This window comes from Cuculus canorus, chromosome 2, assembly GCF_017976375.1.
Source record: "Cuculus canorus isolate bCucCan1 chromosome 2, bCucCan1.pri, whole genome shotgun sequence".
Classification (NCBI taxonomy): Eukaryota; Metazoa; Chordata; class Aves; order Cuculiformes; family Cuculidae; genus Cuculus; species Cuculus canorus.
This window is the reverse complement of record NC_071402.1, coordinates 76,801,092-76,817,423: the sequence shown is the minus strand read 5'-3', so window position 1 is coordinate 76,817,423 and position 16,332 is coordinate 76,801,092. Positions and strand designations below refer to the sequence as shown.

The following is a 16,332-nucleotide window of genomic DNA, read 5'->3' as shown; positions in this document are numbered from 1 at the left end:
TCTATATGTGATTAGAGGAAGAGACTGGTTTGTGCAAAGTGGTTCTACCGACTACGTCAGAGTCTCAGCATACGACTGGCTGTATGGCTAATCCCTTATGCACTCACAACGTGAGAAGGCAAAAGAAGTTGTGCAGTTGAGGAAGACTTTTCACACTTGGGACTTTCAGAGGATGGGAGGCCTCATGGCCTTTAGTTATTTTGTTTTCCACAGTAGTGTTTTGTCTTTTTTTTCTCTCATGAGAAGAGAGGGAATGTGGAGAACTGAGCAGGATGTGAAAAAGGAAAATCTCTTCTTTCCGTGCAAGTTCTAGATTTGCCTGTTGAGATACATTCACATTCACTGGGCTTCTGTTCCCATCATAAAAAATAAATGCAGTGAAATGTGGTTCTGTTATGTCAGCTAGCTAAAACACTGTGACTTTTGCCAGTTTTGTAGCTCTTCTGTGAGGAATGTTGAGTAGGAAATTTGGTTTCTCTGTGAAGAATCATGTGATATGCTAAAACTGTAAACGGCTTCTTGAGGGCAGATGCCCTCATGCTCACACAGATAGATCTTATAGCTCGAACTGGGGCATTTCTCAAGTATTTTGTTGGTCCTTGCTGACAATCTGATTTGTGCTTTCCAACAGTGGGATGGTGTAGGACCTCTCCCAGACTGTGCAGAACCACCCAAAGGAATCCAGATGCTGTGGCACCCTTCAATAGTCAAACCCTACCTCACACTTCTTTCTGAGTGCTCAAATCCAGACACGCTGGAGGGGGCAGCAGGGGCACTGCAGAACTTGGCTGCTGGGAGTTGGAAGGTAGGAATATTAACCTGATAAGAATTTTTTTTTTTACAGTTCAGAAAAAACCCTACAGATAACAGAAAATTGGTGATGTGGAGGTATCTGAATGCTCCTGGTAGTGAAATAACCTTCTGTTTACACAGAACTATCTGCAGTCAAATTTGAGATAGTATTTTAAGTCCTCGGAATTGATACAGGTAGTCATATCATAGCAAAAGTCAGCATACAGTAGTGAAAATCACATTGGTAGTATGATAAACTGCCAGTGAAAACCAGTATCCAAGTGAGGAGAAGCAGCTTGTTTATGAATCTGGGTGACAGAGCCATGAAAAATGAGCCAAAACTATCACGAGTGACAATCAAATGAAACCATATTGCTTTCTTACTTCAGAAACTGGTTGACATTCTGTCTCATAAGAGAAATCGGGCAAGAGCAGAGCAACACAATAATCTTATCATCTACAATTTTTTTAAAATAAGAAACTATTAAAATACATTGACAATATGATTAAATATGTACAGTGAGCAAGGAAATGCTCGGCCAAGGCAGTCTATTCCAGCTAATCCTACTTTTCATTTGTATTTAAAAGGTCCGTTGTTCTCTCTTTTGTTACTTGCAGTGAATTGAGAAAAAAAAAAAACAAGTTATTACTAGATTTTGAAAATATTTCTAAATTTAGAATAAAAAATAAAATTTATGGTAACAGTTAAGCTTGGTTTATTTTTTAGGGTAATTCCTTCATTGTTTTCCTGGTGGTAACCTGGTTTGATTGGGTGAAAGTGCTAACTTATCTAATTCTGTTGTATAAATATAATGCATTGATTTTAAGTTAACTCTCATGGGCAAGTTTTCTGATTTACTATGAAAGCATGTGTGTATGTGGAAATGAGGTCATCAGTGTTATGTCTCAGAAGGTATCCTGTTTGATTTTAAGCAGTTGAGCATTCGAAGGTGATAAGTAAGTACTGATTTCATTAGGTGTTCATTTTTAAATGTTAGCCCTGACACTAATAAATTGGGGTTTTTTTCCCTAAAGTTTTATTGGAAGTGTACCTTGCATATTCCATAGATCTTCAGAGGCATGCGATTTTTTGAAACACTGTGTTCCACCAGTCTTATAAAATGCCTTTAGCTATTGCATTCAATGACATATGAAATGAGTAACAAAGAATCTGTCCAGTGATTTTTGTCCTATGAAGTGCTATGTCTGCACTGTGCCTGAAAAGCATTATACTTATATTGTTCTTACATTGTAAATGACATCAGATTGTGTGATCCTGGCACAGAAACACCATAAATGTGGTTTATCCATCTGGGGATGGTGTAGCCCTGATCCAAATGAGAAAACAATGCGTACATATTTGCCAGGACTAACAGGAGAGCTAAAATCCAAGTGATGTCCCTTCTCCCATTTTTAATAAATCTATTTACCTGTCATCCTTCTGTTGGCAGATCTGTACAGGGAGAGGAAGGACAGATCCACAGAGCTCTTTGGCAAGTGCCAGGTTAGAAAAACCGATTTGAACTTTAACACTCTCTGTGCTGATACCATGGGAAAAGCTCAATTGTTCTTGTGTTGCTCAATTTTTCTAAAGATTCCTGAATTCCATTAGAAGTGATGTGCTGGCACAGAATGAATATCCTTAATTTCACATGTCATACTAGCAACTTTTGTGAGGGGAATAATCCTCTTTGGGGATTACATAAGCATTGATGTTTCTACCTTTTGACCTCTCCTTTTCACTACTGCTGTCTTCTGGATATAAAATAACTGAAGTAAAAGATAGAAAGCTCTTGAAAGAAGAGGTTATTCCTAAGGGAGATATTATTTTTTTTTTTAGTTCCTCCAAGAAGTTGTAATTGTATAAAGAATGGGAAAAGATTGGGGTTTTTTTAACTTGAAATCTTTCAAGAAGAACTTTCTGATGGACCAAAAGAGCAAAAAAGAGCAAATTGCATAAAAATAAATAATGTTGCTGTTAAAAGCAATAGCAGTTGTGGTTTATTTTCCAATTAACATTATTTTAATGCCAGAAGAATCCCGGAACATAGGAGGCAGCAGGTGCACCAGGCATGTTCACACACTTCTGAAGATACGGTCCGTTCTGGAAAAAAATATAGTGCAGTTCATATACTTGCATAATTCTTTTCTACATTTTTCATCATTTTGGTTCCTCTGATACAAATCTATCTAGTCCTCTTCAGTGACCAAGAAGTAACACTTTTAACATAGGCAGTGCTTAACTAATTCCATAATTAAGGGAAACGGAACAGATAAAAGGAAGCCTGAGTAATTTTTAAAAAATAAAAAATTGGGGGGGATTTATATAAATGTCTACCACGAGAATTAACAAAAGATACGTCTCTAAATCCCCTAGACTACTTTCTGAAATTTCAAACATAAAACCAAAGCAGCAGTACGTAGCTTTAAGGATTAACAGCACAGAGAGGCTTGAAGTTTTCATTATTTCAGGGAATATAGCTTTCCATGGATATATACATATAAAATCATCACTTACATGTAATAAATCTTAATCTGTAGGACATTTTTAGTACTGTTTCAGTTCCAGGAATTCCTTCTAAAGCCAACTAACGAAAAAAGTGTGACATATATATATTTGCATATAAATTTTCTAAGTTCAAGATAAAACACTTCGGACCAAAGTCTTGCTATATATTACCCATCTGCAAAGTAAACTTTTTTTTCACTATGACTATTACAGTATTTTGTCTGTGCAATTATCAATAGAACCAATACAATCTCTAACAAATCAAAGAAGGAGCATATTGATGTCCAATATATTACAGGTCAAAATGAAAGTTTTTCAATAAAACAAGATACTGATCTGAAGTATGAGAAAGGATATTTTCTATGTAAAAATTTAACCTGGGATAGAGCACGTCTGCCTGTCTTGCCCTTGATTTGTATTCTGGCTCTGAAGAAGAGATTGACAGCTTGCATACAAAGCAGAACTCATTTTGGAAGAGGCTGTTTCAGGTGAATATGGATATTCGTTCCTCTTGTTCTTCTGCACCAAGATATCCTTAAAAAGGGAGGACACTGGTATTAAAACCTGAAGGAAGCAAACTCATTGTCATGGGAAAACAGATGCGTATCCTCAGAGATCTCTGTTTTATTCATATAATTAATAGATGCATCTATGCAAAATATGAATGGCCCTTCTAGAATTATGTATGTGGAGACAGCCATGTATGTAAGCCTTTGGGGAAAATTTGGCAAATTAAAGTTTTCCCATGTCACTACCAGGAAACTACTTTGTTTAAGGGCTGATGATTGCTTTGCACAGTGGCCTGTGATATTAGCAGTTGGTCACTGCATGTCCCTCTGCTGATGGGGTTGATGGCCATACACACACTCCTACGTACAGGTGCAACCTGCTGGTGCGGGTCAGGTTGTCAGCGCTGTATGTGCTCATGCCTACCCCCTTCTTGCAGAACTCAGCTGCTACCTTGGACTGGATGGGTTTCTGTTAGAGGAGAGTCATTGCTTTGCGAAATATTTTCTACTATCAAATCATAACTAGGGTAATTTCACTGTATCATAAAATTCCTACAAGCAGAAGGAAAAATGCATAAAAAGATGGCCATAGGTTTTGGGTTTGCTTCCTTTTATTGCCACTCCTAGATGCATTATTTTCCAAAAGTAGTCTTTTTCTAATCATACTTGATATGAACGTGTATTTTAAAGTTGCATAGTAATATGAAATAAAAATCCAGGAAAATACATTCCTAATCAAGCTTAGCTGAAGTTTTTCCTGAGAAAATAAAGCTTGAGATATGCCTTTAGAAGCAGTGAAGACTCATTACTTGTCACTAGGCAAGTAACTCCCTTCTTTCATTGGGAACTCTTAGTTTTCTTTGCCACTTAATTTAGGTTTTGCCACATTAGTGCATAAATGCACAAATAAAAATAGGACATTTGCTAACTCGTTCAGCTCTATTCTGAAGACACTTGCCCCCTTATTAAGAACTTTCTCCCACTATAACACTGCCAACCTGAAGTCCTTTCTTCAACCTCATATCAGAACTTATTTTATTACCTTGAGGTTTTTTTAATTATGAGACATAAAATTACAAGAGGCATCCTGTAAAAGGAAATCGCCATACATCTTTTTATATGTAGTCTGGCATCAGTATTTTTCCTTAGATGGTGAGAATAAAAGTACCGAGTTCTTTTTTGTTTTCACCTTGGTCAATAAGGTGTTAATACATTAAATATACTGAGCATGTAAAAAGTTATGTGCAAAATGTCCTAGAGTTAACGATGTCAAGAATCCAAGGTTATGTCCCTTCTGAAGAAAATCTCCCTCTCAGGAAGCAAGGACGGACTGGAATATCTGCATATTATTGTCTATACATAACTCATAGCTAAGTTTAGGCTGATGTCAGCTTATCTGCCAGAGTAATTTCTGAAGTACTTGGTGCTGTGAATTCATAGAATCATAGAATGATTGAGGTTGGAAGGGACTTCTGGAGATCATCTGTTCCAGCCCTCTGCTCAAGCAGGGTCACCTGGAGCCAATTGCCCAGGACCACATCTAGATGGTTTTTTTAGATGTCTCCAAGGAAGGAGACTCCACAGCATTTGTGTTTAAGCTATGCCAGTGCTCAGTCACCCTCACAGTGAAAAAGCATTTACTGATGTTCTGCAAACCTCCTGTGTTTCAGTTTGTTCCCGTTGTCTCTGGTCTTAAAATATTACCTTTTTGACTGCAGGCAGTTAAAAAACAGTGTTGTCACCACAAGTAGGATTTCCTTAGTTTTGTCATACCATTAAAAATAATTTCCTCATTCATATGTTTCTGTTTTGTTTTCAAATACTATCACATAGGTAATACATATCTTTTAAAAACAGGAAAGAAGATTTCTGTTTCTATTGCTGACATAATTACTTATATTAGAACAGGTAGCCCACTTGCTCTGGGCCTCAGTCACTTCCTTCTGTGCGCCAAGTCTTTTGTCTAAGTTGCTTTTCAGGCTGTACAAACTTCCCCATATGCTTTAATGACAGGATGACCACTTCATTTTCCTGAGTGTGTGTTAGTTTCTTGTGCGCCTTAACATCAGGAACAGATGCTGTTCTGTTTAAGTCTTGCGGTTGCATGAGGCCATAGCATTCCTTGGCTAATTCGTTCTATCGCCTTTCACTTCCATGTTTGATCATACTCAACAGGGAATCATAAGACTCTTTCGTTAGACAACTGGATGTCCTTGCCTTTGATCCCCAAGAGGTACAATACCCATGTGAATGGGGTTTATGGATCAGTGGCCTGATCTTTTGAGGTAGCTAGATGAGATTTCAGTCTTTGTTCCTTAGGCAAGCAACTACATTTATTTTCTTAATTCTGTCCTAGAGAGATCCAAGTCTCATAGGAGCAAGAGCTCTGTTAAGTAAATTATTAGATAAGGAAACTGAAATCATAAAAGGGACTGATGCAGTCACAAGGTCAGTTCAGCTACTTCAAAGAGTAGTAAGAAAAGAGTTTCAAGCTGTTTGCCATCCAAACATTAGCAGATAACAAATAATTATTGTCTCAAGCAGAAGACATCTAGGTTATCAATCTTCCTCTTATCAGGGCAGGACATATTGTGGGTTTCTTGTCAGACTTTTCTGAGGACTAGTTATTTACATATTAACCCTCTGGAACTTCATAGAGCTGTTCCTGGAGGAAGATTTTTGGATTCCAGTGAAAATGTTATTATTAACATTATAAATCCTTATGTGATAAGACGGAGAATGCCACTTGCAACATATTAGCTAGTAAAAAAAAAGGCAAGGAGTTAAATATCAATACATTATTCTGGCAGGAAATCTTACTTATTCCCGCAGTAGATGAGGCAGTATCAATTAATACAGAGAAGCACATTATCTCTGTAGAAAAGAGAACAAAATTTAAGGGACAGGACAATATTCAAGAAGCAAGACCTGCTGCTGGAAACACCTGTATCACAGACATCATAAGGAGAACAGCATGGACATCAATTAGTGGAATGGGAGAACAGTAGCTTATAATGAATGCGATGCTTCAAGTAATTTCTTAGTCGGCTTGCTTCCCGTGAGATGTGTCACTTGTCTCAAAGCCATTCTTTTCTAATGATATTAGGTAAAAGGTTTGGAAAATTCATTGTAAAGACTCTCAGATCATTCTGAATACTCAATACGTACTTGTATTTCAAAACCATGAATGACAAGATGTGAGGGTGGTTCCTTCTGAACTTCACTTCTTCGAACATTCAAGGTATTTTCTGTTAATACCATTTTAGTTTTATTTATTTATTTACCTGTCTATCTTTACCAATTAGATTTTTCCTTTATTTTTTAAGCTTGACCAAAGTAATGGAGAAAGGGAAAAGTAACCAGCTCAACATTATACTTTCCTCTTGTTGCAACACATGTAGATGTGTTGAACTTACTGGAGAGAACTTACTGGAGGCCTTCCAAATGGGATCATTTCTGAGAAGGAAGCACTGCAGTTAGGGAATGGAAAGCCTCTGAGATGTTCTCACTCTCTTTAAGAAATTGCAAAAGATAACCAAGTTTGCAGAGCCTCGCTCTGTGTCAGGTAGTGTGACTGCTCAGGGAACCCAGTAGAGTTATTTGAGTAAAGTAAAAATGTAATTTTCTAAGTGTATTTTAAGAATGTAAAAATACTCTTTTTTTTTTTTTTTTCCTGATGGTTTCCCGTTGGTCCCCTCCTGTTAGCAGACAGCCACTTTTTAAGCCTCTCCTAGCAAATTTCAAGTCTCTCTAATCCTTCTCGTTCTGTTGGTAACTTAGCTGGCTTTGTTATGTTTGCTGCCCTGTTTTGGCATTCGTTTTGTTGTTTATGTTTCAGCAATTCAGAGTAGATATTAAGAAGGATTTTTTTACTGTGAGGGTGGTGAGACACTGGCACAGGTTGCCCAGAGAAGTCGTGGATGCTGCATCACTGGAGGTGTTCAAGGCCAGGCTGGATGAGGCTTTAAGCAACCTGATCCGGTGGGAGGTGTCCCTTCCAATGGCAGGGTGTTGGAACTAGATGATGTTTTAAGGTCCCTTCCAGTTCAGGCCATTCTTTGATTCAATTAATTCTCTCTAATATTTAATATCTTAATAGAGTGTTTGAGTTAGAGTGTTGAACCGTACCAATAGAATGCAGATTCTAGTCAATCTGAAGCATGTGGTAGTGGAATATTCTTGAGGTACTCCAATAACACTGATAGCAGTGGCAGGGAAGTAAATCCATTCAAAATATCAATTGGGGGCCAGAGGGTATTGGAGTTTTGCATTGGGTTGGGTTAGTTTTTTTAGTTGTTTTTTTTTTGTGCTGGAAATCTCTTCACTTCTAATTTGGTCTCCTGTGGTGGTGCTTCATAGGAAAACAAAGAATCATAGAATCACCAGGTTGGAAAGGACCCACTGGATCATCGAGTCCAACCATTCCTAACACTCCCTTAAACCATGTCCCTAAGCACTTCATCAACCCGTCCCTTAAACAACTCCAGGGAAGGCGACTCGACCACCTCCCCAGGCAGCCTGTTCCAGTGCCCAATGACTCTTTCTGTGAAGAATTTTTTTCTGATATCCAACCTGAACCTCCCCTGGCGGAGCTTGAGGCCATTCCCCCTTGTCCTGTCCTCAATTACTTGGGAGAAGAGGCCAGCTCCTCTCCTTTCAGGTAGTCGTAGAGAGCAATAAGGTCTCCCCTCAGCCTCCTCTTCTCCAGGCTAAACAACTCCAGCTCTCTCAGCCACTCCTCTTAAGACTTGTTCTCCAGCCCCCTCACCAGCTTCGTTGCTCTTCTCTGGACACGCTCCAGAGCCTCAACATCCTTCTTGTGGTGAGGGGCCCAGAACTGAACACAGTACTCAAGATGCGATCTCACCAGTGCCAGTGCCAGAAAAAATATGAAATACAAAAAGGAGTTAACTGGTTAAATGTTGTTGATTTTTCTGAAAAAAATACATAAGTTTTATCTAGATTAATTGCTCTTTTGTGGAATTTTAGCCTAATATATTCTTAGTCCTGATAGGCATTCAGCTCTGGTAAGGGTCCTTTATAATAATAAATATGACAAACTAAAGAATAATTTTCCTGTTTACTGTATTTTTCTACTTAATTACCATGACAAAAATTAAAAAAGGAACTACTAATGGAAGTGGACATAGAGATGCACTAGATACCTTCAAAGTGATGTATAGCAGTTATGCTACCCGAATTCAATTATCTGTGAAGAGTATTCGTGCACAGATTGTGGCTCCTCTGCTTGTCTCTGACAATTTAGCCACAGTCTGATGCAACAGTAATGATTTTGTTTTATTCTCAGTTCCTAGTTCCCTCTAAAGTGTTTGCTGTTCCCTTAGGAGCCCTTTCTCTTTACAAACTGAACAATTATTTGATCGTTGACACTGCCACTGATTTGTGGAGTAACAAGATGATTAAGTATATTGGCAGAGTGCCTCATTTACTGACTGATAGGCAACAAACCCTTTATTTCTTTTCCTTTTTATGATTTTTCATCTCTTCCCTTCTATAATTCACTGAGCTCATACTAGCAATTGACCTGCAAAGTGGAAATGCAGGTGTGTTTCATGATGGCTTTCAACAAACAAAAAAATCATCAGTGTATGCAAGACTGAATCAATTTTTCCATTTTCTGTGAGAATAAAATAGCCATTTTGAGGCATCTCTGTCTGAGCATTCCTGAAATCCACACAGCACAGCGTAATTGCTTGCAGAGACGTGTCGTAATTGGCAGCTTAAGGAGATACAGACAGTTCCTTCCGCTTTCCACATGGAAAATTCTCTGGAGGCTGTTGAAACAATTAATAGACATTTCTGTCTTTCTGCCCAAGGTGCATAACTTGAAAATGCAGATGAAATGATAGCAACTCACACTTTGAGAAGTCTCTGGACTATTCCCAAAGTGCATGGCATTCTCTGGAAAGAGCTGCTTGGTGGGGGGAGGAATGCACAGGGAAGAGGAGCGTTTTCAGACATACTTTACACTCTTCCTCCCATTGTTTTATGTATGTGTGTGCATATGTGAATCTGTAAAACATTATATCTGAATTTTTCCCCTATGAAAATTTTGGACCTGTATTTTTCACTGTTGTGAACAAATTAATTGGTTCACTATGGATGCTGAAGGCTTTCATGTCACTTAATCAGTAATTAGGTTTGTATTTTCTCTTTTTGTCATGCTGAGTTATCTCAGTATTTTTCCTACATCTTCTACTCTCCCTAGGGTTAAAAACCCCATTTCTTAATCTGTTTCTTTTGGACTTGTGTTTTGGAACGGATGATGAAAATACTTCAAGCCAAGAAGTCTGTTGTAAACCTACGTTTCATTAAAAAAGTGTCTGTGTTTTCCCTGGGTGGATAACTGAAAAACCAAAAAAAAAATCAAAGGAAAACTATTTACTGAAGTTTTAATATAGAGAGTTTGATAATACTGTGAATGATCATTTTAGATTCTCTCTGGTATCAAATAAACAGACGTAAGGTTAAAAAAAAAACCAACAAACTACAAACGAAAAAACAGAACAGTCCCACTTATTTCCCATGTAATCTGTATTGGAGGCACTACTGCAGTGAACGACAGCATCTTTCGTGCTGTCTTCTAGCTTGAACTCTCACCTCAACCAGAGAGGCTCGCTACTTTCTCGAAGTAGGCTCAGTGCTTCCATGAACTCTCACTCTTGCAGTCACCTCGTAATCACAGCAGACACAGCAGAGGCCTCCCCTGGGAGAGGTGTAGAAAATACAGCCTTTTTAAGTGCAAAGAGCTATTGCTTCGGGTGCTCCTAGCTGCAGGTGAGAGTGTGTTTATGTGGCAGGTTAAGAATGTGCTTGTTAGAAAAGGAAGCTTAGACAGATTATTGTTTCCATAGCATCCTTTACATTTCACATCCCATTAAAATCAAGGTATAGGAAAGGAATTATTTTTCAGCAGATACTTTCAGTTAAACTCACCGATCCTTAAGATGCGTTTTAAGTTTTTATCTGATGATCATCCCATACACTGGTTCTAGAGAATACACTGGAGGAAAGAGCACAGAATAGGATCAATCAAGAATCATGCTGCTGCTGCTTCTCTCACTTAAGAGCTATTTGCTTTGCTGCAGCAAATGATGGCACGTTTACATTTTAGACATATTACATTACTGTGTTCCATGATGCTGAGAATCCTATGTCCCATTTACCTGACTTGAAAGCTTATCATAACCATTATCGCTTTCCTCTACAGCAAAGTCCAGCCAGCTTTTCTAATGCATAGGTACTAGAACAGAAAAATAATAAAATAATATTCTTCAAATGCTTGTTTCTTTTCCTTTTTTCCTTTGTCCTTATTTCACCTGAAGAACATCACCTGCAATGAATTTATAGTGTGACACTGCAGCCCTTGCCTGTCTTCATATCTACAGTTGTTATCATAAAATATATTCTGGCTTTTGCTGTTCAGGGCATCTTTCTATAGCATAAGCTGATATTAGCTTTTAAAATGAGCACTTCAACTGTGGTGAGTAGAGGCTGTATGCAAAGGTTAAGCATGGTCAGCTGACAGTGAGTGTACTTACCTTTTTCTAATGCTTTAATTAATGGAATTTTTCTTTCTGTTTATGGAGGAACACTATTGTGATATAACTGTTTTTAAGGTGTGATTGAACTGTTCTTCAAGGAGGGTTTGTTGGAAGAGAAAGGTCATCATGATCTGAAAATCATGAGCCTCTGAAATATTTGAAGTATTTCAAAGTCTTAAGGGCTTCCAGAACTTTGTCCTCGCCTTCCAGGCATAATGACAGGATAAGGATACATGTACTGAAAGGAGGAGGAAGCTCTGCTTCAATACATTCCTTTCAACTGTCAGTTGGAGCATGAATATGAACTTTATGAAAATTCCATACGAGTTCAGGATGTGGGAGGGAATATATGCCTAGCAGATGGCTTGTTTTGAAGTGGACTGTGTTGAGAAGACCTGCACATCCTGCACGTGCCCAAGCATCTCAAATTTGGCAATACCCATTGATTTTAAAATCACAGTCATAGTTTCAGTCTTATTTGCATTGTTTCAACTTCTGGACCTAACAGTGGAACGAAAAAAGAGGATAATTTAGTTAATCTTCCATCCCTTCAGATGCTGGGAAACCCAAGTTGTGAAACATTGGATGTACCTCCTAGTTATGGCATGCTGCATCCCATCCACATGGAGAGGTTCACTAGCATGATAGTCTTCAGAGCTCTTAGAGGATTTTATTAGATGTAAACAATTCTATTCTTTGCTACTATTGTCAGACAAAAAGGTCGTTCACATCAGTACATGCTACTTCACTTTGAGATGAAGACAAGGCCCACCAGAGGTCTCATGACCAACTTCTAAGTGAGAGATGCCTACAAGCTTCTCTGATGTCATCATCCAGTGGGTTTATCCTGCAGCTGCATGTTATGAGCAGCACAGCACAGGACAGGCCTGCACCTCAGGTTAACTCTTGTGTGAATCTCTTAACTCCTCAATGTACAATAATCTTCCAGTTAGGACCGCCACAGGTGCCAAAGCCAGATGTATAGTTGTCCTCATTTTTCCTTCTGAACACATTGACAACCACAGGAGAAATTATAAGAGCATTTTCATGGTTTTACACTTAATCATTTTTATGGTAATAGCAAAGAAATATTTCAAATTTCTTGGAAGTGTTTTGTAATATATATTTTGTGATATAAGTTTTGTTGGTGAACAAGCATCATTAGATGATGCATAGGAAATGCTGATGCAAAGCAAGTGGTCAGCAGACTTGGGCTGTACAAATGTAACCAGGTGTGCTAGCAGTAAGGACAAATCATCATTTAATTTTTCTGCCACCATAAAAAACTTAGTACGGATTTCTAAATCAAGCAGTTACCTAGGATCATAAATGCATTTATTTCCCCTCTTATGAGTTTGCATCCAGATGCTTCTGTTACTCCTTTCTCCATGTCCATTATAATCTCAGGTGCCTTGCCTTCTGTAGTGGATTTCTCACTTTCTTCTTCATGGTTACTCATGTGTCTTTACAGTGGTCAGTGTATATCCGTGCTGCTGTCCGCAAAGAAAAAGGATTGCCAATCCTGGTGGAGCTGCTTCGAATAGACAATGACCGGGTGGTATGTGCAGTTGCTACAGCTTTACGAAACATGGCCTTAGATGTCAGAAATAAGGAGTTAATAGGTAAGTTCTTTCCAAACAATCTGTATATTCTGTGGGGTTGGACTTTTTTTTTCTCCAGCTTGCAGCAGAATGAGCATAATGAAAACAGTTATTCCCACACTGCTAGCACAATTTCTTCAATTCTTTCTCTAATGTGTCATATTCACATTTTGTGTGACAGCTTAGTGCTATATTGCAAGGAATTGCTAAATTAATTAAACATCATGCAGTGTTTCATGATCTGTCATACTGTAATCTCTAGAAGAAAAGCAATGGCTTTGTTCTGCTTTAGCGCTTCATTTCTAGGCTGGCAGTAGAACTTGCATCTTCCAGATTGAGGATCAAAGTGGAGCAGCCACTCCTGATCCTCAGATTGTCTGTTGCAAGTAATTTTAGGGTCATGAAGTGACAAATCATAAAGATTTTAAGATTATTCCAGGGATTTATTAGTAGCTCCAACAAGAGAACTGGGAGATGCTTGATTCACAAACTTATGCAGTAAAGGAAGACGACAATAATTTGTATAAATCACTGTTGCCCCTGGATTCTTATCACATAGTAAATAATCATCATAGGGTTTGGGTTTTTTATTTTGTTTAGGTTTTTGGTGGGATTTTTTAGCTGAAATTCATCCAAACACTGTGGATCATTGAACTTCTATTTTCATCTTCTGTCTTCAAAAAATAATTAGCACTTCCTTGGTTTTGAACTATTTCAAGAGTCATGACAAAATTATTTCTACTTTTCAGTACATTAAGAGCATATTTTTAATTCAACGTCATTACAGCATACTTCTCTGCTTTTAATTACAGAGTTCTGTGAATAGATATTTTTATCATAATGTTTTATTATTTGTATCTAGTGCTATCTCAAGGTTAGGGCTTCATTGCAGTAGTGTTCTACAAGTTGTTAAAGCAATCACTCCCCTCCATGTTCTATGAACTAGAAAGACTTCACTGACAAAATGCTTTAAATCAAATAGAAGTAGAGGTTGCTGAGAAATGTAAACCTGCTGTGGTTGCTCAGGGACTGAACTCAAGACTGATGCTTAACCTGCAAGACTAGCCTGCTTGTTCAGATTTTGCTCATGTTGTAGTTGATAAAATTGGCATGAAATCAGATTTGTTCAATGTTCTATGTTCAGCTTTCTTGAGGCAGGATGTTGTATATGTATTCTTAGTGGATTTTTTGTTGTTTTATAGGAATTTGAAAGTAGAAATTACTGTTGAAGCAAGTATATCAGGCTATCTAATCTGGATTAATAACAGACTTTTTTTTTTTTTCTCTCGTGATCCACCTCCACAGGCAGTCTACAGTGTGCTATAGTCCCTGTTATTTAGCGTATTATTTGTGGGACTTCCTCAATAAGGTTCATGAGCCACATTCATGCTGAGTTTTCTTCTATGTTCTCTTTTCCCTACCTACTGACATCACAAAAAAACTTTTTGAAGTTGAATTTACTGAGTATAAACATGGTCTGTAATGCCATGGATTATACTATATATGGTTACCTTTTCTCTGCTCTGACTATTATTTTTTGATTGAGTGGTTTATTTTCTTTCCAAATTTGCAAACTTTATTTAGGAAAGTAAGGTCTAATGTGAAAATGGAGCTGTCTTCACATAATGTGCAACTTAGAATATTCAGTAAATTATGGATAATAAGCTTATTTAACCTCTACATTTTAATATTTTATGGAATTCTTGGAGAACATGTGATATAAATAAAGGTGAATTTTCACAAGGTGGAAAAATTCTGTTGAAAATAATTATCTAATAAATTTATTTATGTAGTCAACCTGTAATGGCTATGTGGTGCTGCTCAGATTCAAGTTATTTGTGGGGTGATTCTGGGGAATTGTACTTTTAACTGCAATACAAATTTGCTGCAGTTTAAGGAAAGTCAAAACATGCCAATATGACATGGACATTATAATTCCTTAACCATTTCGGCTGTGAATCTTGAACTTTAAATAACCCTTTTTAAAGATGAATTGTTGTACTGTATATGTAGTAAAATTGAATAAGTAGAATTTTTTATTTTTATTCATTTCTTTTAAGTGATGCTGTTGTTCCATACCTGACTGACAAATTTTTACTGAAATGTGCCAGTGAATGAAATATTTCTTCCTGTAGCTGCCAGGCAGCCCATAAATCACTGTTGAGGCATCTTGCAAATATATCAGAGTGCGTGGTAAGATCCAGAATCACCTGTACTGAACTACAAATAAATAGAAAAGCTATTTTTTTAATGACCATAAGTTTCTTTCTAGACTGAATTGACCAATCTCTTTCAGTTTCCACATAGATCTATAAATTGTGGTGTTATATAACTAAAGGTTGGTGCCAGGCTTTTCTTATCTCAGCCAACCCCACAACACCATTTTCTTTATTTAGAGTGAAGTCTTCCTCCTAGGTTTCATTTTGAGCATGCTCTATGTCCTTAATACAACCTCCTTTTTTTGCCTTGTTCATAGATTTTTGTATTGTACCATATGTCTCTAGGCCAACACAGTAGGAATATTTATCTTCTTCCCCAAAATTAAAGCGCATCCAGGAAAACATATACTAAACTTGGCCTACTTAGTTCTGGCACTAGGTAATCCAGCACCTGGGTTTCCCCCGTTGGGCGTACTGCCTAGTTGTGGTTTTGGTTTCCTTCAGACCACATTAATTTTCCTCTAGCCTTTCAGGACCCTCAGCTACATGAAATAGTATGTTACTTCCCAAAAGTGAACCCCATGGAAAGGCTATTGGCCTTTTCTCTCTCCCAGCAACACCACAGATGAGGGAAGTGGGTCTTGAAAAGACCTACTGCTGATGCCTGCTTTGTGGTTCTTGGTTTGGGTTTCATAAGTCTAAGCTGCACAATGCCCCTGTAACCCTCTGGTACCCCACCATCTTCCTGCTTCTTCTCATGTGTTTCAGAAGCATTTTGGGATGCTTGATCTCCCCCCATTTTGACCAGGTGTGCTTGTTTTCCTTCCTGGAAGTAGGTTTTTCTCCACGTATCTCCCTCCAACCCTCCTATAGGCCTCCAAGCTGACCGAAAATAACAAGTTTTTGCCTTTGATACTCACTTCAATAGAAGAGTCACTTCTGTCCCACAGCTTCTCCAAGGGTTTTGTCAATCATCTCTGTGCTGTTACGTCATTTTCATGTTCCTTCCTTCTTCCCTTCTCTTCCACTCTTTTTCAAAAACGAAAAGGGGAAAAGGTAGAATAACAAACCCACTCTTCTGTGTCCCTCGATGCTATATAGATGTCTTAATCTGAGGATATGGCATTCTTCTCTCTTCCTTAGGAATCTTCTTCTTAACCTGAAGATTACCTGTGGTAGGTTGCTAGTCAGGCTAGT

At 37.9% G+C, this 16,332-nt stretch overlaps 1 protein-coding gene across 7 annotated transcripts in view; it reads left to right on the top strand.

Annotated features, from left to right (window-relative positions):
* CTNND2 (catenin delta 2) overlaps positions 1-16,332 on the top strand; it is a 662,788-nt gene that overhangs the window by 571,841 nt on the left and 74,615 nt on the right. For all 7 annotated transcript variants that reach the window (XM_054059035.1, XM_054059034.1, XM_054059037.1 and 4 more), the window contains 2 exons: positions 632-805; positions 12,847-12,997. In XM_054059035.1, the coding sequence (XP_053915010.1) occupies positions 632-805; positions 12,847-12,997 (325 nt within the window). The remainder of the gene's footprint in view (positions 1-631; positions 806-12,846; positions 12,998-16,332) is intronic.